Raw genomic sequence first — 26,124 nt, 5'->3', positions numbered from 1 at the left:
GTAGTCCAGCTTCTCGGGAGGCTGAGGCAGGAGAATGGCGTGAACCCACGAGGCGGCGGAGCTTGCAGTGAGCGGAGATGGGGCCACTGCACTCCAGCCTGGGTGAGAGCAAGACCCCGTCTCAAAAAAAAAAAAAAGAGTATCACATAACACTCCAAAGCAGCAACCCATTTACAGAGGAAACGTGGGTGAAAACAACATAGACCAGAATTGGGCTTCCAAATGTTATAAACAGTGAAAGGAATAAAAATTAAATTATGTCAGAAAAAACTCTCTGATGTTTTGTCTGTGAAAAATAAAAACAAACACTCTTTATGAAGTCTGAACATCTTATGAAGGCTACTTTTTTTTAGCCTCAGGCACTAATTATGGTTGCGCCACTGATGGGGTCCAAAGGAAGCCAATTCAGCTCGTTTCATCCTGAGGGATGGAGAGCAACCACAAGTTTACAAAATAATTAATTATCTCCATGTTATTGTACAACAGGGTAAACAGTGAACTGAAACCTTGCGCCACAATAAATAAGCTGGTCAAGCCTGAAATGTGGGTCTATTTCTTCACTCACCATCTCTGTCTTACATTCTTCCGAAGGGCTGAGCTTCAAGATCGTTGAGTACTAAACCTCCAGAAACTATTTTTATTTTTTTCTACCACTTATTTTTTTTTAAGGAGAGAGATTAGAGGCTGGTTCCTAATCATTCCGTGTGGTTATTGTTGGTTTCTGTAGAATTTCAGGAAACTATGATGTTTTTAGCAAGGCTTCATCATTGATCTGTAGCTGTGCCAGTTGTCACAATCTATTCATCATTATTGATATTAATATCAACAAGTGCCACTCTTATCTGGAAGGTCATTGATGTGAGCTGCTCAGTCTCTGGAGGGTAAGATGAGGGATGAGAACACAGCCCCATCAGCCCTGGAGACACATCCATATTACTTTGTGAGGGCTGCTGTGACAGAGTACTGCAAACTGGGTAGTTTAAACAACAGAAAGTTATTGCCTTTCAGTTCTGTGAGCTGAAGTCCAAGATTAAGATGTCAACAGGACTGATTCGTTCTCAGAGCTGTGAGGGAAGGATCTGTTCCAAGCCCCTGTCCTTGGCTTGTAGATGGCCATCTTTTCCCACTGTTTCTTCACCCTCTCTTCCTTCTATATGTGTTTCTTTCTCTACACATCATGTTCTTTTTCTAAGAACACCAGTCATATTGGATTAGGAGCCAACCCTATTTTAATATGACCTCACCTTGACTAATTACATCCACAAAGGCCCTGTTTCCAAATAAGGTTATATTCTGAAGTACTGGGTGGTCTACGGCCATACCACCCCACACACGCCCGATCTCATCTGAAGTACTGGGTGTTAGGACATCAATATATGAATTTGGGAGGTGGGGCAAGGGGGACACAATTCAGCCCACAACATCCACAGGATAATACTTGTCCCGGCAGGTGGGCAGGTGGCCAGCCCTTACTTCCTCAAGCTATCCATTTGGAGCAGGTCCTTTTTTATTTATTTATTTTTTTTGAAACAGAGTCTCTCTCTGTTGCCCAGGCTGGAATGCAGTGGTACGATCTTGGCTCACTGCAAGCTCCACCTCCCAGGTTCACACCATTCTCCTGCCTCAGCCTCCTGAGTAGCTGGGACTACAGGCACCTGCCACCACATCTGGCTAATTTTTTTTTTTTATGTATTTTTAGTAGAGACAGGGTTTCACTGTGTTAGTCAGGATGGTCTCGATCTCCTGACCTCGTGATCCACATGCCTTGGCCTCCCAAAGTGCTGGGATTACAGGCGTGAGCTACTGCGCCCAGCCTGGAGCAGGTATTTTTTATCCATCACCTTATTTAATCATCATATCCCTCTTAGTCTTCTAGGGCTGCCATAAGAAAATACCATAGACTGGGTGGCTGATACAACAACAATTTATTTTCTCACATTCTGGAGGCTAGAAAGTTCCAGATCAAGGTCCTGCGGGGTTTAGTTTCTGGTGAGGACTCTCTTCCTGGCTTACAGGAAACCACCATCCCATTGTGTGCTCACATGACCTCTGCTTTGACTGATCTCTGACAGAAAGGGAATTCTGGTGTCTCTTCCTCTTCTCATAAGGGCACTAGCTCTATGGGATTAGAGAGCCATCCTTTTGACATCATTTAACCTTTATCACCTCCTCACAGGCCCTATCTCCAATGGGGATAACATTGGGGGTTAGGGCTTCAACATATGAAGTTGAGGAGAACATGATTCAGTCTACAGTAATCCCTAATGGGAGACATCATCATTGTCATTTATAGGAAGCTGAGACACAGAAAGGTTAACCTTCAGATTCCACAGCTAGAATTAGTGTAAAATGCAGGTGTATTTGACTCCTAAAACCCATTTCTCCATCCACTATTCTGGATGTCTCAAACTGGGACCTAAAATGGGGAGGTTTGCACATGACCTGAAATTACTTTCATCACTGGGAGAAGGGAGGATTGAGCAACTTCCTGCTTCTATTAAAGTGAATTATACAAACTTGTCATTCTAGGGATGAAAGGTCATCCTAGAATTGCCTATGGGTGATTTCATACAGTTCAACCTAGAATGAGAAATGGGAAATTCAGAAAGGCCTTGCAGGGCTTTCTGACCATGCATCCTTGTCACATGCCCCACTGCACAACTTCCCCAGCTCCTCGATGTCACATGGATCTGGAAAGCAGGGAGACTGGACTATGGAGCCAGCCCTCCAGGGTTGGAAATGAGTTTGAATCTCAGCTTGACTACTTACTAGGACCTAAGGTAACATGTTTAATCTCTGTGTGCTCAGTTTCCTCATCTGGAAACAGAAATTATAATGCTCCTCCCTCATATGATCATAGTGAGGAATGAAAGAGTTAATGCATATAAGGAGTGTTTGGGCAGGATTTGGCACACGGCAAATGCTTTATAAGTGTTAGTTGTTATCATCATGATTATTCTTGTCTGAATCATAAGGAAGAGAAAAAGTATGTATCTTAAGAATAGAGGGTTTTAAAATGCTCCCAAGTTCCTTAACCAACCTGAGCCATCTGTAAATTAAGCACTACAGGATTTCCAGCTCTGACATGTATTCAGGGGTCCTAGAAACTGACATCAGTTTAATACAAACTATTCTAAAATGTCGTGTGCCCTTGACAGGGAGGTCCAAGTACTAGATACTTGCAATGCAGTCCAGCAGTGGCCCCTCTTTCTTACAAAAAGGCCGCAGTCACATGATGATGAGGCTAGATCTATTCCTGTCCTCCTTTTCTTCCTCATATTTCCTTCTTCTTCAAAGTCTAAACGTTTATTGAACTGATACTCATGAATGAGTTACTCGACTAGGCTTGCAGGATAAAATTGCCAGGCTTTAGATCCATTTGTTCCTTTCCATCCCCCAAAATCAAATGGCTGCTCCAGGAAAATGTTCCCCTTGTGGCAGGGTCCGGGAGAAAAGAAAGAGGAAAAATTAAACCGACTGAAGGCCCATGTGCTCCAGGAATATGTCCTGGAGATGGCAGTGGAGGGCAAGGGGAGAATGTTGGGAAGGTTAAAATTTTTAAAGTTTCAGGTCGTGTATCTTGACATCCCGAGTATAAATGCGGGTACCAGACACAGTACAAACGTTCTCAAAGCCCAGTTACATATTCCAAACCAAACGCGGGCTCTTGAAGGGTGATGATGTAGGGATGAAATACAGGATCGCCTGAAGACCATTTCTTCCTCTCTTAGGGACCTGCTTGGCTCCAGCTGATATGGTCGAGGAGGAAAAACCTCCCACTTGCTCCTCTCGGGCTCCCTGCATGGAGAGAGTAGAGACACTCCTGCCATCCAGTTGCAAGAAGTCGCCACTTCCCCCTCCAGCCGACTGAAATTTCGGGCGACGTCTGGGCCGTCACTTGAAGGCGTTTCCTTTTCTTTAAGAACAAAGGTTGGAGGCTGAGCCTTGCGGCGCGGGTGCAGGAAAGTACACGGCGTGTGTCGAGAGAAAAAAATACACACACGCAATGACCCACGAGAAAGGGAAAGGGGAAAACACCAACTCCCCGGGCGCTGGGCTTTTTCGACTTTTCCTTTAAAAAGAAAAAAGTTTTTCAAGCCGTAGGTTCCAAGAACAGGCAGGAGGGGGGAGAAGCGGGGGGGTTTGCAGAAAAGGCGCCTGGTCGGTTATGAGTCACAAGTGAGTTATAAAAGGGTCGCACGTTCGCAGGCGCGGGCTTCCTGTGCGCAGCCGAGCCCGGGCCCAGCGCCGCCTGCAGCCTTGGGAAGGGAGCGGATCGCGGAGCCCCAAGCCGCCCGCAGAGCAAGCGCGGGGAACCAAGGAGACGCTCCTGGCACTGCAGGTACGCCGACTTCAGTCTCGCGCTCCCGCCCGCCTTTCCTCTCTTCAACGTGGCAGGGACGCCGGGGGACCTCGGTGCGAGGGTCACCGCCGGGTGGACTGGCGGGGCAAGGCGGGGGCAGCGCGCACGTGGCCGTAGAGCCCGGCTCGGTCCCGCGCGCGTCTGCGGGTGCCCCCTGGGGACTCAGAGGTGTCGCCTCGCCCGGGACCGGAGATTGCGCTGAATGGATTCCCGCGGGCAGAGGCAAGGGGAAGGAGGGGTGTTGGAAACCTAACACTTGAGCTTCTTTGCAAAGTTTCCTTGGATGGTTGGGGAGGTACCTGTATAATGGCCCTGGACCAACTTCCCCTGTTGAAGCAGCCAGAGAAGTGTGTAAAACACACTACAGGGGCAGTGTGGAAAAAGAGACTGCCTTCAAAACTTGTATCTTTTCTATTTTGAAAAATAACTGCAAATCTATTTTAATTTTACAAAGTTAGACTCATAGCATTTTAGATATCAATGTCTTCATTTAACAGAAGTGAAGATGGAGCAAACGCTCAATCAGCGTCTGTATTATTCGCTCCTGTTGTGCCAGGGTGCGTTTTTGCTGAGCAGTTGCCTTTACTCTCACAAAACCCCCTTGGTGTCTGTCCTCCACGTTTTACGAGGGAGAGCTGGATCTTTTGAAGTTTGTATCATCTAAAGCAGGTATATTGAGATGACTATGGATAGAAGTTTACCTGAAAATACTGAAGTTGACAGCTGACAAAGATATAAGAATCCAAAGTATGTTAAAAATTAAGGAGCTGGGGCCCAGAGAAGTGAAGTTACTTCTCCAGCATCACACAGCAGATCCAGGACCCTGTGTGATTTGAAAAGGCCAAGGTATCTAATGATGCTCATAATTTAGTTTACATTTTGTGTCAAACAGATGAGGTCAAGTGGACATTATGTGTATATTCCAAAGCCAAAATTACTGCTTGTAATCTCCATTCATCTCTCTGAAGTAGTGCCTCTTTTATATGGCTTTAACATAATGTATAATCGAAGTGATTTAGGGCAGCCAAACTTTTAATCACAGGACTGATCTTTTAAAAACGGGTATATGTAAAGTTAATTGCTTATCTATGTGAACAGTAATATACGCTATAAAAAGTTTTCAAGGCAACTTCCTGCCTGTGGTTTAATTTGATAGTCACAATGATAGGAAATTGGCAGGGTTAGGTGGTGGTATCCACATTTTGCCCATGAGGACTTGTGGCTCAGATAATTTGAGTTTTTTCTAGTAAGGTCACTAGGTCCCTAGTGCACAGCCTGCTTTCAGGTACGGATGTGGGATGGGGGTGTCGGCAGACCACAGGTTTTTGACTCTCAGTTTGGGCTCATTTCCATGACTCCTTGCTGCCTCCCTGATTTCTGTCAAATGACCAAAGCACATTTACTAATTACTTCTGCCGCAAGGACTACTCCTTATTAGGCTGTGACAAGCAAGTTTCCTCACATAGCGGGTCAGCTCACTCTGGCCACAGGACCCAGCTTCCTAACCACACACATTAAGAAAGAGAAAAATTAGCACCGTCTGAGACCTACAACCACTTCACGGGGTAAGAGTGGTGTTTGCACAAATATCTACTCTTGTTTTAACCTAATCATGTGTAAAAAGTGTAATTCACTGGTCTTTACCAAAAAAAAAGTCATCACAGTCTGCCTGTGCTGGACGCTATGCTAGAGAGACAAAAGTGAGCAGGATAGGCACCACCCTACCCTTACAAACCCAAAAAGTTAGAGGAAAGGCTATCAGGATGTTACTATGCAATTTGATAGCATTTCAATTTTGGTAACATAAATACTTGAACTAATTAGAATGTGCTACAAATTTTGCCATTCTTTACTTTCCATGTGCCAACATGGAAAATTTGTAACCTTCATCTTTCAATACCTCATCTTAACAGTCTTCTATAAATCAAAAAATCTACCCCAAAAAGCCCTAGGTTTTAACTTTTGAAAAGTTTTTTTATTTATCAGCTTTTCATGTCATGACTAAGATCTGCCATTCAATTTAAAGGAATTCTTTCATTTTGGAGTAACAGTTATTAAAATCCTTTATTCCTACCTCCTTGAGAATCTAACGGAAATTTTATAACCTCTTCCCGGAAATTTTTTTTTAATGTGCATCCTCACACACCATTTTGCATTCGGCGTCAGCAGGCTAGAGGCTTCCTTGAACCTCAGTCATGACCCTCTTTGGGGGTCCACTTTCATAATCAGTATTCTAAACGTAGTAGGCATAAATAGCTTGAATAGAGGAAAGTGGGATGTTGACTCTTGGCCTTCACTTGGACTGAGCATCTCTATCCTTAACTAGTTGGTGTCTCCATTTTTGTTAGTCATTGGCTACTGCTTAGCTGAAGCTATTGATTTTAATAGCCTTATTGTTTTGATATGAGGCTGCCACTCTGCAGAAGCCTAATATTGGGGAAGGAACACCAGTCTAAGAACCGTGGTTTGTTTCTAGTATCAACTCTTCAGATTTCTGTGCCTCATTTTTCTCATCTCTAAGATGGGTGGCTGATGGGTGGCCGGGACTGAATCATTTCTAAAATTCTGTACACTGATGAAATTCTGTGATTCCAGTGTAACTACCAAGTTCACTTTCACATACCTCCTGGGACACAGCTGGTCCTAGTAAATTTAGGTCCTCTATGTCCAAAGAAAGTCAAAGTAAGTACCACCATAATTCACTATAGAATGTATTTTTGTCTTTCACTGACCTTACTGGACTCAAAACTGTTACATGTTTCCTTAAATTAGATAGAATAACACAATTGTGAAACACTACTTTTCAAGGAAAAATATTACAATTTTAAAAGCCTCTTTTTATCCCACCTCTCAGTAGCTACAACTTTCATATATGAGTTTCATATATATATATATGAAAAACTTTTTCTTATCTCAGACTCTTAAGGAAATGCAATGCTTTTAATATGATCACTGCTGTGTAATTCTCAGCTGCCCTGAAACACTTAAGTTCTGTCCATCAATCAATGTCTTTGGGCTTATAATATTCAGAGCCTTAAGCAAAACCAGCGCAAAAGCACATCTGTCCTCAAATAAGCACATCATATGTCTGAGCAGTTCAGCATCCTCACTCAAAGTCCACGGCTCTCAGCAATGTGGAAGAACATGTGATTCCTAAAATCACCACCCTTACACACAGTGACACACTCACCAGAAAGTGTGGCTTAACATAGCTTAAGTTGCTGAAGTTTAAAACAGATTGTGAATATCTGTGCTAATTCTGAGAAACAATTAGCAGAGATATTAATCAATTAGCACAGATCACTAATATCTGTGCTAATTGTTAGGCCAGATTAGCACAGATATTGCTACCTTGTGTGAGTAGACAGAGTTAAGGCACTGGCAGAAGGAAAGATTAGTGAAGAATATCAAATAGGTGATTTAATGAAATTGTGAGGCTGATGTTTGGATAAGGTGAAACAATGCCCTACAATGACATTTATGCCAGTTCTCCATAATCGAGAGTGTTCTACACAAATTATAAGTTCCTGGCTGTCTTAACAAAATGCTCTGGTCCTTTGTATGCTCACACAAATAACGGTTCCAAGCATGGGAAACAGGTGTCAGATTGCCCAGGTGGGCAACCCAGCTGCATGCTCCTTGCCACTGATTAACCTTGTGCAAGTTACTTCACCTGCCTGTGCCTCAAGGCCCCCATGTTTCAATGGGGAGGGTGTGAACACTCATTCCTAAGGTTGTGAGGAGGAATAGCTGAGTCAGTAGACATCAAACACCTAGGTGCTTGGCAGAGGGAGCCCTGTGTGTTTGCTATTATTTTGTTTCAGTGGATGATCTTGTGTATTATAAGAAATCAATTTGGAAGGTGAGATACAAATGCAGTCTGAGAAAGTAAAGACATTTTAAAGACATTTTACTGTGTCACAAATTTTCAGAGACCACACTGACACGGTAAAAAGTTGTCTGGTTTTTAGAATTTTTGTTTCAGAATGCATATCCTTCTCCTTAACCAAACGAAAACTACTAAAATACTTCTGAAAATTATTTCCAAGAAAACATTTTGGTATATCTTTTAGCAGTTACTTTACAACTTAAAGGTTAGGATAAACCAAAGAATTATTTTAACTTGGCTTTTACCTGCTTGTAGATAACCTCTAATTTATATAACGGTTCAATTATACCGTGGTAAATGTATCTGGGCTTGAACTTTTAAAATAGCAAGTGTAACATGTGATAGATGTAGGGTACTTATAAAGTACTCACTAAGCACTGATGACTGATGTCATTAGTATCACGGCTATCATTCATTGAACCCTGATTATGAGGCTGGCACCCAACTAAATGTTTTGCATTGTCACTTCATCTTCACAAGACTTTCTGAGTAGGTTATACCTTTATCTCCATTTTCAGGGAAACAACTAAGACTGAAAGAGGTTTATTAACTTGCCAAATACCACACAGCTAGTAACACTGGTGGGGTATGGAATGGAACCCAGGCAGGCTGAAAACAACAGAACAATGAACACTCCTACTTTTCAATTAGATTTTCTAATTGTTAATATTTGCCACATTGACTTATCTTTCTGTGTCCCTACCCATCTCTCTATATATATCTATATGCAAACCTGGCATCTAACTTCTAGATGTTTCAGCATGGATCTCCTAAGAACAAGGACATGGTTCTATGCAATTAAAACACATGATTATAGCATCCAAGAGTGGTTTTTAAAATCCGGGATGAAACTTAATTTTTAACCACAAGTCCAGACGATGATTTCTACCAGTATTCTCCAGCTTTACTTTATACTTGACAGACTGAGATCCAAGCCTGGAATCTTCTAAAAAGGGTCCACTGCCAATCTGGAATGCCAACAAACCTTATTAATATATCCCCACATTTGTAAGCTTCTACTAAATTCTCCAAGAACCTGCATATCAGTTAAGTCCTGAAATGCTCCAGTGCCAAATAAAAGCCCACTATGCAGATAGAAATGCCTTTGGAAACTCTCAAACATTCATTCAAAAGTATTTAGTGAGTATCTGTCAGCTGTATATCCAGCACTGAGGGAAGACTCAGTCTCTGCCATCACATACACCTCAGCACTAAGAAGAGACACATGAAATAATTACCATCCAGTGTGATAAGTGCTCTGACAGAGGATGGAGAGAGGACTAGCCACCTTGGGGAAGATAGAGAAGCAGGGTCCCATCAGGAGATGAGGAGAAACCAGCCTCCAGGAGTGTGCTATCTGAGAGTACAAGATAAGGAAGGCGAAGAGGACAGGTCCATACTTGAACACTTGACGTAGGTATATCTAGTGCCTAAGAGTGTGTATGGTGACATCTTGTGGAGCAGTGATCATGACCCTCATTTGGTTTGTTATAGCATTGGGTCAAATGCCATGGGAATGTAACATGTAAATGGTCTTTGCCTTATAACACAGGGTATCCCATCCATGTAAGAGTGAATTTTTAAAAAGGCAAAACCAAACCTTTTGTTTACAGAATTTACTCCATTTGCCTTAAATAGTTTTAGCACACAAATTCTTCCTTGTTTGGGGCCATTATGGTGTATGGAATCAGAAAAAGATAAACTGTAGCTTACAGAAATAGAAAATCAATTTTGTCTGATGATACAGACATATGGATATAAACAACAAACAGGTAACACATAATAAGTTCCAAATGAGGCATTTTGTTGAAATTCAGTGTTAAGCATAAACAGTGAACTCAAATGCACAAAGGAGGCCTCATGGAAGGGTGACAAAACACTCCAGAGCAGATAACAGCCACCCTATTTTCTGTTCCCTGGGAGTGGGGAGAAAAGACATCAAAATCGAATTATAAATTTTAAAAAGTATTAAAATTATCTTATGGAAATATGATATTAAGAAGTTTGTTAGACAAATGGAAAACGTTTTGTGGAAACAAGAAATAAGAAAGAATGGCCATCACTTAAAGCAACAGAACGCATCTCTCCCACTAGCTCTCCCCTCCCTACCCACAGCTTTATTTACATTTGTTCTATAACATTTCAGCACAGTTCAGACCTGCCGCTGAGCCAGTGTGAGGTCAGGGTGTTGAGGAAGTGAGTCCCCGCAGTCAGACTCCAGCTGGCTGTCATCCTGTTTCTGCTTATTCCACATAATCAGTCTGGTGGGGAAGAGGAAATTCCTAACCTTTTTTTTTTTTTTTTTTTTTTTTAACACATCTTCATCAGAAAAGTGAAAGCACTAACTACTGTCCATAATAAAACTATTGGGAAGGTAACTTAGCTTGTAAATAAGTTCCACAAAGTCATTTCAGTAAAAGCTTCCTGGTTCTAAAATTGGGCAAAGCAGGATAATCCTCTAAGGCTGACATTCTTTCTCTTTTGTGCATTTACAACTAAACAGTCACTGATACACATTTCCACAGCGACCCTGCAATATCCACACTGACTTTCTTCTAAGACGCTTCAAAAATCCATCACACCTTTATGTGTTAAATATCACTATTGGCATATATCTTTAAAAACATTTATTTTCTTAATTCTCAAAATACAGAAAAGAATGTTATGCTATTTTGTGTGCAAACTGCTATTTTCAATAAGGAGCTCTTAATTGAGAAATAGTTGCTATTTTTCAATAAAGAACTCTCAATTAGAAATATTAAGAAGTGATGCTGTTTTTATGGAAGTAAATAAAATATCATGACATGAAAAGTTTATAATTTTTCCCCCAGCAATGGCTTATTCAGGGAATTTTTCTTATATCTAAAGTTAATGATCTGAAAAGTGGTAATCTTATCATTCACCAAGATTTCAGGATGTATGTTATTCCTACAGCACAATCCATTTTTACCTTTAAAGATGAGTTTGTGTGCTTCAGAAGACGTGACCCCAGTTGGCCACCGTCAATCCCTTGTTAATGATGGAACTCATGTGAAGTTAAGAGGAAACATAATACTCTTTATCTCATTCCCTGGTAGCAGAGAAGTTGACTCATCTTTAACGTCAGTTACTGAGATGTAACACAGAATCATATTCTACAGAAAATATGTGATAAACTTTACACAAATAAATACACTTTAGAAAGGCAGTCATTTGGATTTTCTTTTTGTCAGAGAACACTGCAAGTCTTCATGAAGAATCTCTGAGAAATTAAACACTTTATATGACATTTTATAGCATGTAGAGAGGTTGAAACTCAGAAAACTAAAACTCAGATGATAGTCTAAATACTTAATTTGTTGCTGCTTTATGCTGGACGTGAAAAGTGTGAGCTTAAATTATAAATAAAAAACTACTGAACTATCAAACTATTTGGGGTACATCCTCATCTTTCCTCTAAATTACTCTTTATTCCCATTAAAATCTACCTATCCCAGGTCCTCTCTCCTCAGCCCTTGATCTCTGCTTTCAAAGATGACTAACTAACCTAATAAACACATCTAAGGCGATGTTGTCAACTTCAACCCAACCCTCTTTCCCCAGATAACTGTCTGCATTTCAAGAACAACCTACCAGAGACCGTACCTGTCACCTTGGCTCTCCCACCCAATGGAGATGGCTCTAATGGTAAGGAATTCTGTCTTAAGTAACAGGGAAGGGAAACACTCTTGACAGATGCAGAGTTTTCATAGAGGCAGGTTGTTGGTGCATCATGTGGGCAGCCACTTTCAACTTTTGACCCTGCCTCAAAAGGTAACCAAGAAATCATTGTTATTCCAAAAATTATGACAAATCCAAAGTTTCACAGAATCCTGATTTTTATATACTTGCATTAATCACTGCTTATTTCCATGACATAAACCCAAACCGCAGCTGCAGAATATAGAGAATCAGAATAAATTCTGATAGAAAAGCCAGATACTGCTTCCACATATGCAAATATATGCTAATTGCTTTTAGCAAATGGATCCAAATAGGAATCAACATTATTCTATCTTAATGATTATGTTTTTGATTGGTACACATAAATGTTAGTGGGAAAATAGTTAGAGGAAGTTACCTAAACTAAATCACTTCAATTTTCAACAACATAATTACATTTCACCTACTAAAATGGCTTTGGATGTAGAATTTGTAATGCTACATCAATATAAGATGACTTTCAGTAAATATAGATGTACATTTGATTTGTAACAACAAATTAGTAGTTTTAAATTATTTGTATATTTCAGGGTAAATAAAATTAGAGCTATCCCACAATCGCTTTGGTTCTGAAATTCGACCACTGTAACTTTTTTTAAAGAAAACTTTATGGTGTGCAGTTCCTTTGGTTGCAAATATTAAATGGTTGGTGCTGAGAATAAGCAGCAATATAGAAATATACATAAATGTAGAAGAATATAACCTATGATTTAGACATAAAACGAGACCCTTACAAGATAAAGAGTTATGGAGATGTACGCTAATGATGGTTGTACAACATTATGACTGTTTAATATAGCTGACCTGTACACTTAAAAGTGGTTAAGATGGCCGGGCGCGGTGGCTCACGCCTGTAATCCCAGCACTTTGGGAGGCCGAGGCGGGCGGATCACGAGGTCAGGAGATGGAGACCATCCTGGCTAACACAGTGAAACCCCGTCTCTACTAAAAATACAAAAAATTAGCTGGGCGTGGTGGTGGGCGCCTGTAGTCCCAGCTACTCGGCTGAGGCAGGAGAATGGCGTGAACCCGGGAGGGGGAGCCTGCAGTGAGCGGAGATCGCGCCACCGCACTCCAGCCTGGGTGACAAAGCAAGACTCTGTCTTTAAAAAAAAAAAAAAAAAAAAAAAAAAAAAAGGTGGTTAGGATGTTAAACTTACATTATGTTTACATTACATTACATAGTTCACCACAATAAAAAAATTTTGAAGGAAAACCAGAACTTTAATGACAAACTTAGGACATATTATGCTCTGAATATATAGTTTTGATAACGTCTTTCCTGGCAAATCAACAAGGTAAGAATAAAAGGATATTCTGAAATCTTTTTTTTTCTTTGGAGACGGAGTCTCGCTCTATTGCCCAGGCTGGAGTGCAGTGGCACAGTCTCGGCTCACTGCAACCTTCTGCCTCCCAGGTTCAAGCGATTCTGCTGCCTCAGCCTTCGGAGTAGCTGGGATTACAGGCGCGCACCACCATGCCTAGCTAATTTTTTTGTATTTTTAGTACGGGGTTTTCCCATGTTGGTCAGGCTGGTCTCGAACTCCTGATCTTGTGATCCACCCACCTCAGCCTTCCAAAATGCTGGGATTACAGGCGTAAGCCACCACACCTGGCCAGATATTCTTAAATCTTATGCTCACACTCCACCCTGCCCCCCAAAAAATTGTCCTTCGGGAAAGCATAATCTAAGGAAAAATTTCCCAAAGTGCCACCTTCAGCTTCATTCTTAATACAAGAGGAAGAATTGCCCATCATATAATGAAAGATACTTGATGTTATCATTAATGTGGTCTACATAGCGCTTCCTCTTGTAGATTTTTTACCCACTGTGAGCAGGAATGATTTTGATACTCAGTGTGTAGTAATTCTGTTAAGAACATTTAACTTGGAACCTATGCTACATAGTAAAGCTTATACTGACAATGGATATTTCATGTGGTAGGCATAAGTATTGTGGCGTGAGGGGAGGACTGGAAGTATATCTGCAGAACTACCTAGTCAAAGACCCCAATCTAATTTCTAATGTATAATTCATATAAATCCTTCTTGTATTGCTACACATTAAACATTATGCTTTTCACATTCTTGGTTAGCACTGTCACTGTTGATTGTCAGGCTTATAATTGTGTATAATTCTTCCCCTGCCACTTTACGAGCTGGTGGCCACACTGATTCCAGAAAGAAGTACTTCATTTCTTATTACCTCATGAAAGCACCCTCTGCCTAATGCCTTGGCTAACAGACTGGCCTTTGTTGTCTATGACCACTAATTCCCACTCAGGCACATAGCAATTCTGTTGTTGGTTGCTTCGCCCAGTCAAAAACACTGGAAGTGGATGTAGACTCCACACTGATGGATGAATGACCTTCTGGTCATTTTAATGTCCTTAAAAGTCTACTATTTTTAAATTGAAAAAAATATATATATATTCTGGGGTATGTTCTCCTTTATTCTGTTCATTAATGTTTTTCATCTATCACTGGGTTTTAAATATGACCTAAGGTTCTACAGTATATTTAGACAAACTTCTCATTTCTCTGCAGTGTTAGGAATTCATCACGTCTGTATGACAAGGTTGTGTTTGAGAACAAATGGGGACCTGTGTGACATGTTTTATTTCGATATACATTTAGAGTTTGAACCAATAAAAAAGCTATTAGAATTTTTAATATATATAACACATTATCAAAAACACTGTCACTTTTCTGAGTGCTCTAATCAGGCAATTCAGATGTTTATTTAAAAAGAGGGAAAAGCCAATCAGTATACTAAATATATTTATTTTAATACCTGTGCTCATATGTTACCTTTAAAGAACAGGAATAAAATTGATTGGTAGAATAGTATGCAAGCAATTTACCATCAATACAAATTAAACACATCTTTTTAAGAAAAGGGTGAGTTATCTTGACTGGGGAGGCACTAACGCTAGATTATTAATACGTATTTATTAAGCATTTACTGTGTCCAGGACCCTGTAAGGGGGGAAAAAAGTCCTTATCTTTACAATCTTTATTGACAGAAATTCTATAAAATGAATTGAATTCCTGAAATGACATCATTTAATCCAAATTTTTTCATCATCAACTAATTCATCTCAGAAAACAGTAAAGTTTAAAAAAATACTATCAGTAAGAATGATATATTTCCTTGGTTTGGAAATTTCCAAACCACGATATTCTGCCCCGTCAAAATATATTCACTGGGGAATTTTTTACTTCATACGTTTCTTTTGAACTTAGTCACATTTTTATATCTAGCTGGTTTCATTATTAAATAAAAGAAAAGGTGATTCCCCTCTTGTACTGCAGGAGACCACATACTTGAATGATACTCTAACTTCTAGGTTCTGCTATAGTAACACTGAAATCAGAAACCTGTGGGAGAAATGTCACTTTATCTGAGAGAGTAAAATCAGACTCTAAAAGGAAGTAGCAAATTCATCTTGTTCTTTTTTTTAATCAACCCTCTGCCTAACACAAGTAGTTTGAAACACAGAGGACTCTTTAAGTCATACTTCCTTTATGTAGTCAAAACCAAAGCCACTGGGTATTGCTTTCCCCAAAGGAATCTCTAAATAGCAGACGGGGACATTTTCAGATAGATTCATTTGTAGGCAAACCTCCATTGCTTGTATCGTATTTCCTGAAAGAATAAAGGTAAAACTTCAACTATTTATTACAGAATGAAAAATTCAGCCTGAACCCTACCTTTATAAAACAGGTTAATTGGGTTTTAATTTTCATAAATCATAAAGGACCATTTTGAATATTTGGGCCTTTAATTGTCTAGCTCCCAGATGAAGTACAAATCAGAAAAAAAAACAAAAAAAAACTATACTGTGTCAGAATGCAAGCTTCCCTCTTTGCATTTTGGCATCTGGAAACTCTGAAGAGTGGTTTTTGTTTTTGATTTAAAGATGATGATACATATGTGTACCTGATTCAAAACTATAGAATTGAAAACATAATTTTCAAAAAGTTTTCAAATATGCCTAAAGGTAACAATGTCGTCTTTTAGTTGCCAATTTCTCTACCACTTTCAACAAATTCCAAGGATTTAATTAGCTCCTTCAAGAGAAAATGGACTATTTTCCTTTCAGATTTACTATATTCTGTCACTCCAGCTTTATAACCGCATGTGCATACACAAACATTTCTTTCTCTCTTGCAGGTGGCACAAACCAGGAAGGGGAAATCTGTGGTTTAAATTCTTTATGCCTCATCCTCTGAGTGCTGAAGGCTTGCTGTAGGCTGTATGCTGTTAATGCTAATCGTGATAGGGGTTTTTACCTCCAACTGACTCCTACATGTTAGCATTAACAGGGTATGATGCCTGTTACTAGCATTCACATGGAACAAATTGCTGCCGTGGGAGGATGACAAAGAAGCATGAGTCACCCTGCTGGATAAACTTAGACTTCAGGCTTTATCATTTTTCAATCTGTTAATCATAATCTGGTCACTGGGATGTTCAACCTTAAACTAAGTTTTAAAAGTAAGGTTATTTAAAAGATGTATCAGTAGTATCCTAAATGCAAACATTTTCATTTAAATATCAAGCCCACGTTTGTTTTTATCATTAACAGAAAATGTATTCCTGTCATTCTTAATTGTAGGTTTTCACTTGTTCAATATAATGTTCATAAATACCTTTGATTCAACTGTTAGAAATGTGGGCTAAACAAAAATTTCTATAATATTTTTGTAGTTAAAAATTAGAAGGACTACTAACCTCCAGTTAAATCATGGATTGTCTGGCAACATTTTTTAAAATATTTAGAAACTGGTACTTTCCCCCATGTAACGATTTTCTGTTTAGGCAACTTCAGTTTAGAATTAATACTTTCATTTGACTCTTAAAGGGAAATTGAAAGGCTATGAAGCTGAATTTTTTAAATGAGATATTTTTAACAAGTAGCAGGGCAAATAACATCTGAGAGCTAGTGAGATATTGTTTCCATACAAGATACAAAGATTTAATTAAAAAACTCATATTTGAAATGAAGTCCCAAATCTAGGTTCAAGTTCAATAGCTAAGCCACATAATATGGTTGTGCAAGCAGAGAATCTACCTTTCCACTTCTAAGCCTGTTTCTTCATCCATGAAATGGGGATAATGCTTTACAAGGTTGTTGTGAGGTTTAGGTGAGATAGAGAATATTCTGTAAGATAATCAAGTGCTCCATCCATGTTATAGTTGGGTTAATCTAAGAACTAGTCACCCTACTTTGTTAGAGAAGAGAAAAGCTAATGATTTAATTTGCAGACTTTTTAAGGTTTGGGTTTCTATGCAGTGTTTCTAAATAACTATAACTTACAAACATGTAACCAAATGTAATTGTTAGTATATTTAATGTATACTTGTTTTAACAACTCTTCTCAACATTTTGTCAAGTTTATTCACTGTAACCAAATAAATCTCATGAGTCTTTAGTTGATTTAAAATAATTTTTATGGCCCATTTTCTTTTGCAAAGTACAAATTATAAGAAGATATCTGCCAAAAAAAGACAATGGAAGAAAATTATGAGGATACTAAAGGGAAATTTCCTGACTCCTAGGACACAGTATTCTCACGTAAGAGTACCCATTTGGCTTTGCCCCACTTTCCGTTCAAGTTGTATGTGCTGCCAATACAAATTCCTTCTCCTAACCCGCGGAATGAGCTTATGGCTCCATGGAGCTTCCATGTAGGTAGAACATACTCAAGAGAGTTTCTTCAGGCCAGGCATAGTGGCTCACGCCTATAATTCCAACACTTTGGGAAGCTAAGGCGGGTGGATCACTTGAGGTCAGGAGTTCTAGTCTACCCTGGTCAACATAGTGAAACCTCGTCTCTGCTAAAAACACAAAAATTAGCTAGGCATGGTGGTGAGTGCCTGTAATCCTAGATACTCAGGAGGCTGAGGCAGGAGAATCACTTGAACCCAGGAGGTGAAGTTCGCAGTGAACGAAGATCGTGCCACTGCCTTCCAGCCTGGGTGACAGAGTGAAAAAGTGTTTCTTCATTTTATCTGCCAGTGTATATCTACAAGAGGATTCCTTGCTTTGAGTCCCAGTTCTTCAAAATCCTACTTGCTGCCTAAAGACACAAAGTCATAGAACATTAGGGCTGGAATAAACTATTGTAGTATAGCCTTCCTGCTGTTACAATAAAAAGCTATGAACATTACAAAGGCACTTGAAGAAAATCTGTGCTGGGAAATGCCTTATTTGAAGAGCATTTGAGTACACTCCATGAAGCCTAAGATCGTTACTTAATCTTCCGCTAAGCCTCAATTTCTTCATCAGTAAAATGATGAATATATTTCATATTTCATAGGATGTAGGCTTAAATGAAATCATGCATGTGAAAAGCACAATGTCTATTATGCATTAAGTGTTAAACACAAACTTTCAAACTTTTACATTTCAGTCATTTAAATCAAATGATCTACCACAGCAGATCTCCCCAAGGACACTCTAACTCCAAACTAACTATAATCCCGTGGTGACAAGCCAAAGAACCAGGGTTCCTGGGCTTATTCTAATGCCCAGCCCTCCTAGGCTTCTGACTGCCTATCTCCTCATCGTAGAGGGATTCCTCCTGACCAGTCATTACAAAAATTCTTGAAGCATGAGTAAGATTGAGTCTGTGTTTGGATTGGAGGAACGGGTAAGTAACAAGGTATATATATGTATGTGTGAGTGACTGAGTGTGTGTGTGTGTGTGTATGTGTGTGTGAAAGTTACAAACCAAGGATGGTTTTTAAAAATTGCAAAATGTTAAGAGATTTATCTAGGATCTGACCCACTTCCCCAGAAATTTACGGAATTCAAGACCAAGCCTTTCATATTCACTGTCATCAGTTAGATGGACCCAATAGCTAAAAAATTAAGGAGAAAAAAAATGGAGGAATATGAGAAAAAAAGTCAAGTCAGAGGACTGAAGAATATATACAGAACATAGAATACTAGAAATTTTCTGAAAATAGGTGATAGCGAATACCTCAAGTGAGGAAATGTGAAGAAAAAAGGGAGCTTAAAGAAAAATAGTAGAGTTCATAGATGGGACACAAGTACAAAAAGCTGGCTGAGCATGGGGTTCTCTAATAACAACTGGAAAACAGTGAAACTAGCAGGAAAAACTTGCACATAAGAGTTTAACTTTCCACTTTGGGTTTCAAATTCTCCCATAGCAATAAGGGTAAGTGAAATAATGTTTACATAGGTTTTTTTTTTTCTTTCCTTGTCTATTACTGTAGTTTTTTTGGTTTGTTTTTGTTTTTGTTTTTTGAGACAAACTCTTGCTCTTGTCCCCCAGTCTGGAGTGCAATGGCGCAATCTCAGCTCACTGCAACCTCTGCCTCCAAGGTTCGATTCTCCTGCCTCAGCCTCCCAAGTGGCTGGGATTACAGATACGTACCACCACGCCCAGCTAATTTTTTGTATTTTAAGTAGAGACGGGGTTTCACCATGTTGGCCAGGCTGGTCTCGAACGCCTGACCTCAGGTGATCTGCCTGTCTCGGCCTCCCAAAGTGCTGGGATTACAGGCGTGAGCCACCGCACCCAGCCTGTTACTATAGTGTTTTAACAAATCTAAGTGTACTAGTATTAGTCTTCATTCATCTAAGACATACAAGTACTGGAATTTTTTAGGTGGGTTCCTCAAATGTCATCACAATGGTGTCTTCTCTATATTCAGTCACTCTTCTGCCCTTCTCTGTAATGCTCAGGGATTTCCCAGCTCACTAGCACTTAACCTAGTATATCCTAAAAGTCCAAGTCTAACTACAGAAATGAGTTTAAATACAGTGAACATTTCATTTTCACTATGCCACTAAGCTGAAAGAAATGATTTTTGGTAAATAAAAGTTCATCACAGCGGACAATTAAGGGAAAAGTTCTATATATAACTGAAGATCAAAGGATTCTCACCTGGGAAGCTTGTCAAGATGCATATTCCCAAGCTCCCAGGCTCCCACTCCCACTGATTGTAATACTGTAATGGAGCTGAGGACACTACATTTTTACCGGGCTGACCAGGCAGTTCAGATTCAGGTGGATCATAAACCAGCTCTGAGGAAACAGTGGTTTTATACACGATGCTACTGTTGATGTTGCTACTAGGAATGGTACTCAGCAGAAATCCTGCAACATATGGATCTGTTTACACACTATTCACTGTGTAATGAGAGTCTGCCATATAGGCTAAGTGATAAGAGATGTCTTGTGGTTGACCTCTCTGGAGATAAGCAGCAATGAAATTCCAATGAAGTCTCATCATCCCTCATCACCAAAACCATCCTAACCACCTCAATGAAATACACCTGACTTCCCCTGCTCCCCCCCACCCACCGCCCCAAAACCAGCTGCCCTATGTTCTACCACCAGCTGCAACCAACCAATGACCTGATACTAACTAACCCTAATCTATCAGCTGCTGCCTAGTGCAATAGAGAGGGAAAGTCAATGAGAAGGAATTGGGTGCGAGTTCTTGCTTTGCAAGTAATGGGTTGACTAATGAGACAGCCACAAACGTCAATGCCATCCCATCTCACCCTCTCACCTGTGCTGCAAGGCTTCAACAATCATACCCAGTCTCCACTTAGGAAAATTGTCCTTTCTCAAATGCTAGCAGCTCAGCAATATGCTCTCTTAACCCAGGCCAAGCACATAGTGAAAGAACTCCAAAAAGGGTTCTAGCCGGAAATGATCTTTCTCCTCCATGCTCCCAAAGCAGATTATAGCTCCTCCATAAACGTGCTTCACATTTGTGCCCCATGTTTGGTTTGTATAAGTAGTATACATTATCCTCTCTTCTAGATGGAGCTTCTGTAGGAAAGGAGAATCCTTTTTAATTTTTTGGTATTACACCCAGCTCAGGACCTTGCTCAGCTGCTTAAATTGAATGAGAAAATGTATCCAAGTACCCACTGATGTTGAAAATTCAACTTGTTCTAATATTGTGGACTGTCTGTACCTGGCATATCTGTGTCCCAATTTGAGGAACTGTTTTTCAAGTTGACGTGAATGGATTCCTTACAGATGCTCAAGCATCAATTTGGTTTTCCCTAAATCCTGCAGATCAGGAAGCTGGTATCCAAGTTTGCTTTAAAAAATTTCATTATTATAAACATATGTATGAAATTTTGTCTCCAGAATTTTTTTCTCAACAGGGAATCCTGACATAATAACAACCAATTTTGAGATGCTTCAAAAATAACACTGCAGTAGTAGCCACTCCTAAAACAAAGTATTTCTCCTTTCCTTCAATATATGTAATCACATATGACATATAAAATCCGCTTACTGGATAAATTTATCTTTAAAAGATTATCTATATTTATTAAAAGTTAAAATACATATACTCTTTGACCTGGAATCAGGTATAACAATGTATTTTACAGAGCTACTAGCACACATGTGGAATCATATATGTACAAGGCTACTAACTGAAGTATTAGTACAGTAACAAAAATTAAAAATCAACCATAAATAGGGAATAGATTAAATAATGGTACACTTATTAATGAAACACTAACTTCTAAAACAGAAAGTAAAAAGAAAGGGAAAATAAGGAAAACTGGATCAATCCAACTTATGACAGGAAAGGAGAAAAAATAATACAAAGAAATGATAATCACAGTAAAGTGAATACAAATTAAAATTTATCTACCAAAAGACAGTAATTCAAAGACTAGATTTAAAAGGAAATAATAGTTTTATGCTATTTACAAGACAGACTTAAAACCTAACAACATAAAAATGTTGAAAGTAAGAATATACCAGGTAAATACTAAAAAAAAAACTAGTATTAACAATAGAACCTGATTTTTTTAAAAAAACAGATTAAGAAAACTAGATTAAAGGAAAAAATCATTATTACTGAGATAGAGAGGATCATTATTTAAATGATAAAAAGAAGCAATTTATCACCACGTTTAAAAATCCCAAACCAGAACACAAAGTACTAACAAAATCATCTTAAAATAAAATAAGCAAATGCTGATTTAGCCATAAGGAGAAACCGCCAAATCCACAATCATTTTAGGAGAATGGGTTTAAGAAAGGAAAAAAAAAAAAAAAGATTCCTATACGTTCTTAAGAGAAAATCTAAAAAATAATGACATGAAAAAGTTGAAAGGAATGGAAAAATATGTACCATTAAAAGGAAACCCGACATAGGAATGTCATTATCAGACAAAACAGATTTTAAGACAACTAAAAAGTTAACAAGCTGACCCTACAATAAACATGAAAATTTTGAAAAAGAATAGGAAAGGAGAACTCACCATAAGAGAAATCAAAACTTGTTATAAAGCTATAGTCGTTAAAACGGTGTTACAGTGGTACATGGACAGATAAATGGACCAATGAAGCAGAACCAGGCACTGAAAGGAACCTTTTATACGCCAGCATGGCACAATCATTAAGAGTAGAGAGGAAATAGGCTGGGCACAGTGGCTCACCTGTAATCCCAGCACTTTGGGAGGATGAGGTGGGCGGATCACCTGAGGTCAGGAGTTCGAGACTAGCCTGGCCAACATGGTGAAACCCCATCTCTACTAAAAATACAAAAATCAGCTGGTCGTGGGGGCAGACACCTGTAATCCCAGCCACTCGGGAGGCTAAGGCAGGACAATCACTTGAACCCAGGAAGCAGAGGCTGCAGTGAGCCGAGATCACGCCATTGCACTCCAGCCTGGGCAACAAGAGTAAAACTCCATCTCAAAAAAAAAAAAAGAAAAAGAAAAAGAGTAGAGAGGAAATAAATGGTCCAGAAGAACTGCCTATCCTTGTGAAGGAGAGGGTGATTCAAAATTAGGTCCCTTTCCTCACTCTATATGCAAAAAGTAAACTTCAAATAAATTATACAATTAAATGTGAAAATCAAGACTTTAAAATAAACAATGCAGTAGGCTGCTTTATAACATCAACTTAGGGAAGGCTTTTTTAAATTTCATAAATATAAATCATAGAGGAAAAGATGAATTGTCTACCTTAAAACTAAAGACAATAGAAACAAAATTAAAAGGTAAGCCAGACAAGAGAAATATTTGTAGTGACAAGGGTTTAACTTTCTTTCTTTTTTTGCACCTGGCCCACAAGGGTTTAACTTTCTAAAAATATAAAGAACCAGTCAGGTGCAATGGCTTATACTTATAATCCTAGCACTTTGGGAGGCCAAGGAGTACAGATCACTAGGGGCCAGAAGTTGGAGACCAGCCTGGCAACATGATGAAACCCCATCTCTACTAAAAATATAAAAGTAGCTGGGTGTGGTGGCACTTGCCTGTAATCCCAGCTACTCGGCTACTCAGGAGGCTAAGGCAGGGGAATCGCTTGAATCCAGTAGGCAGAGGCTGCAGAGAGCCAAGATCGTGCCACTGCACTATAGCTTGGGCAACAGAGTGAGACTTGTTCTCAAGAAAAAAAAAAAAAAAAAAAAATCCAATTGTAAAAAAGGGGCAAAGGTTGTAAACTGGTAATTCATAAAAACAAATGAAGACATGCTTATTGGTACTATATGCTCAGTATTAAGCAAATTAAATGAGACAGGATCATGCATATTTGACCAACAAAATATCTGAATGTCTGAATATAATAAGTGTTAATGAGGGAGTGGAGAAATGGGAATGCTCATACTGCTGATAGAGAGTAAACTGGTATAACTATTGTGGCAGCCGCTTAATATTTAGTAAAGCTGAAGATGCATGGTCCACTGTGGTACACGCCCTGGAGATATTATCAAATGTGTACACAAAGAAACATGCACAAGGATATTTTCTGCAATACTGTAATACTCAAAAGCCAATAACATCCTCAGTGGTCATCAATAGGAAAATGAATTAATGATAGGATTAATCATATAGTGAAATACTATATAGCAGTTGAAATGAATGTACTAACTCTTTACATGTATCAATATGCTATATATAAAAAACAATGATGAGCAATAAAAGCAAATTGCAAAAGGATATATATTATGAAACTAATTATGTTTAGTTTTAAAATACACAGAATAATATGGATTGTAGTAAAAAATATAAAATCATGAAGAGTAAGGACAGGTACAAACAGGATAGTGGTTCTTTGTGAGAGTAAGGAAATGACGTAACAAGATCTTCAATGAATGTGCAGTTTTTCCTTTATTTAAACACAAAAGGATCTGAAGTAAATAAGGAAAAAGGTTGACAGTGGTTACAATTAAATAGTGGCTGTATATCAGCACTCTTGGTTACAAACAACAGTATCTACACTTGCTAGTTTAAACAAACAGAAAAAAAATGGCTCACAAGTCTCAGGCCTGGAGGTCAGGACTATGAGGCTCAAAAAAACGCCGATTTTTATACCCTGGAGCAGCTCTGGGGAAAAAACTGCTAAGCACAGCCTCCACACCTTGCACCATTACATGGGACCTCTGCCACTGCTGCATTGAAAACCACATCACTGCTCCTCTCAACAACTACTCTTGTCTGCAAAGTACTTGCTTCCAGATTTCACACAGGTATGTCTAATTGGTGAGCCCATGCTACCTGTCTCAGCCATAGCTGCAAGGAAGGGTAGGAAATGAAATTTCATTCTTCTACTGGGTAAGGTAAGATCCATGGAGTGGGAAGTTGCCAAAAAGCAGGTGTTCACACAGTGCTAGCTGCCCAAAAAGCATGAAAAACGCCCACTCAAACAAGAGTTTGTGAAATTATTCTGTGTACTTTTCTGTATGCTCAAATATTTCACAATTTTTAAGAGAAAAAAATGTTGAAGTATATAAATTCACAAACAACAAAGGGAATGGAAAAAAAAATCAATAAACAAGAGATGTCAACCAAATTCTAAAAGACAAAAAGCTAAGTAACTAATAAAACACTAGAGAACGTCATCACCTAGAAAACATGTGGAGGAAGTTCCATCAGAGGCAGCCAAGCAGCCCAACTGGGCCTTAGATCAGAGACGGCAGAAGTTCGTAGATGATAGAAGACAGTAGAGGGATTAATGAAATCTAAACTAACTAAAAAGAAAGGAATTAATTAAAGGCCTGTATACAAATGGATTGAACACTACCCCATCTTCAAATACAGAATGGCCTAAATCCAGGGAGTGCCCCATGTAAAATATCAAAGGGATCTTTTATAAAGTCAGTGAAAGAACAGTCTCTGTAAAACTGGGAGTCAATTTAGAAATCAGTAGCCAAGACAAGACCTCTTCATTCCAGCATTTTACAAACCCTCGTCCTACCAGCCAGATTTACCTACTCATCCTTAGTGATGCCTACAAGAAGTCATACCTTGCTCAAACCACAGAGCTGCCACTCAACCTCCCTACATCCACATTTTCAACTACAAACTGACAGCCAATAAACATAAGACATTTGAAAAAAGCCTGAAACATGTAAGTGAAAGACTAAGATAAAAAATCTGTCACCAGAGAAAAGAGATAATTCAGGGACTAGAAAGTGAATGAACAAATGAATACCAATTATATTGATATCTTCAGAAAGCTTCATGAAAAAACATCACATCCAAAAATCTGAAAAGGATTCTATGAAAGAGAAGCAAGACAGCTTTCAGAAATTAAAATATGCTTGACATAATGTATTACAAGTAAAATATAAATGCAGGTAAAATAATAGAGAAAGGGAAAAAAATACAGAGGACCGATACAGAAGATGCAAATACAGCTGAACGGTATTAGAGAAACAAAGAACCTCCAGAGAAAAGAAAGAACAAAAAAAGTAAAAAAACATAAAAGAGAGATGTCGAAAATTGAAAGGACCGCCTACATACCAAGCAGAATAACTGACTAAAGACCTAGATACGGGTACAGGATTGTCGAACTTTACACCACCAAGAATAAAAAGATCCTAAGTGTCCAGAGTGTGTTGAGGGAAGGGGATGCAGAGAACAGGTTATATAAAAAGGAACAAGAATCAGACGGCATCAGACCTTTTATTAGCAAAATCAGATGCCAGAAAATAACTGAGCTGCTTTCAAAGTTCGAAGAGAAAACTACTTTTCAATCTAGAATTCTGTATCTAGCTGAATAGTTCGTCAAATACAAGTGCAGAACCCACTTTAGACATGCAATGGCTCGCCTCTTAGACATTTTTTCCTAGAAAGGAGCATAGAGACAAATGCTAGCAAAA

The 26,124-nt window shown here is 39.0% G+C and overlaps 1 protein-coding gene and 1 long non-coding RNA gene across 23 annotated transcripts in view; one reads left to right on the top strand and one right to left on the bottom strand.

The window, feature by feature from the left end:
* Nucleotides 1–26,124, bottom strand: part of MRPL39 (mitochondrial ribosomal protein L39) — a 238,959-nt gene that overhangs the window by 189,817 nt on the left and 23,018 nt on the right. For 8 of the 22 annotated variants that reach the window (XM_007966234.3, XM_073010171.1, XM_073010175.1 and 5 more), the window contains exon 10: nt 11,877–12,036. The exons of 12 other annotated variants lie outside the window; for them this stretch is intronic. In XM_007966234.3, coding sequence (XP_007964425.3) covers nt 11,877–12,036 — 160 coding nt within the window. Of the gene's footprint in view, nt 1–11,876; nt 12,037–12,091; nt 13,097–14,760; nt 15,643–26,124 lie in introns of those variants that run through there. 2 more of the 22 variants (XM_073010204.1, XM_037982826.2) reach the window with 2 other exon arrangements.
* On the top strand, nt 3,599–17,444 carry LOC103217839 (uncharacterized). The gene is made up of 3 exons (XR_491289.3): nt 3,599–4,342; nt 11,835–11,918; nt 16,171–17,444. It is a non-coding gene; the product is annotated as an uncharacterized lncRNA (long non-coding RNA).

The sequence above is a fragment of the Chlorocebus sabaeus genome, chromosome 2, assembly GCF_047675955.1.
Source record: "Chlorocebus sabaeus isolate Y175 chromosome 2, mChlSab1.0.hap1, whole genome shotgun sequence".
Classification (NCBI taxonomy): Eukaryota; Metazoa; Chordata; class Mammalia; order Primates; family Cercopithecidae; genus Chlorocebus; species Chlorocebus sabaeus.
The sequence above is the reverse complement of the archived record's forward strand: the minus strand, read 5'-3'. Positions and strand labels throughout refer to the sequence as shown.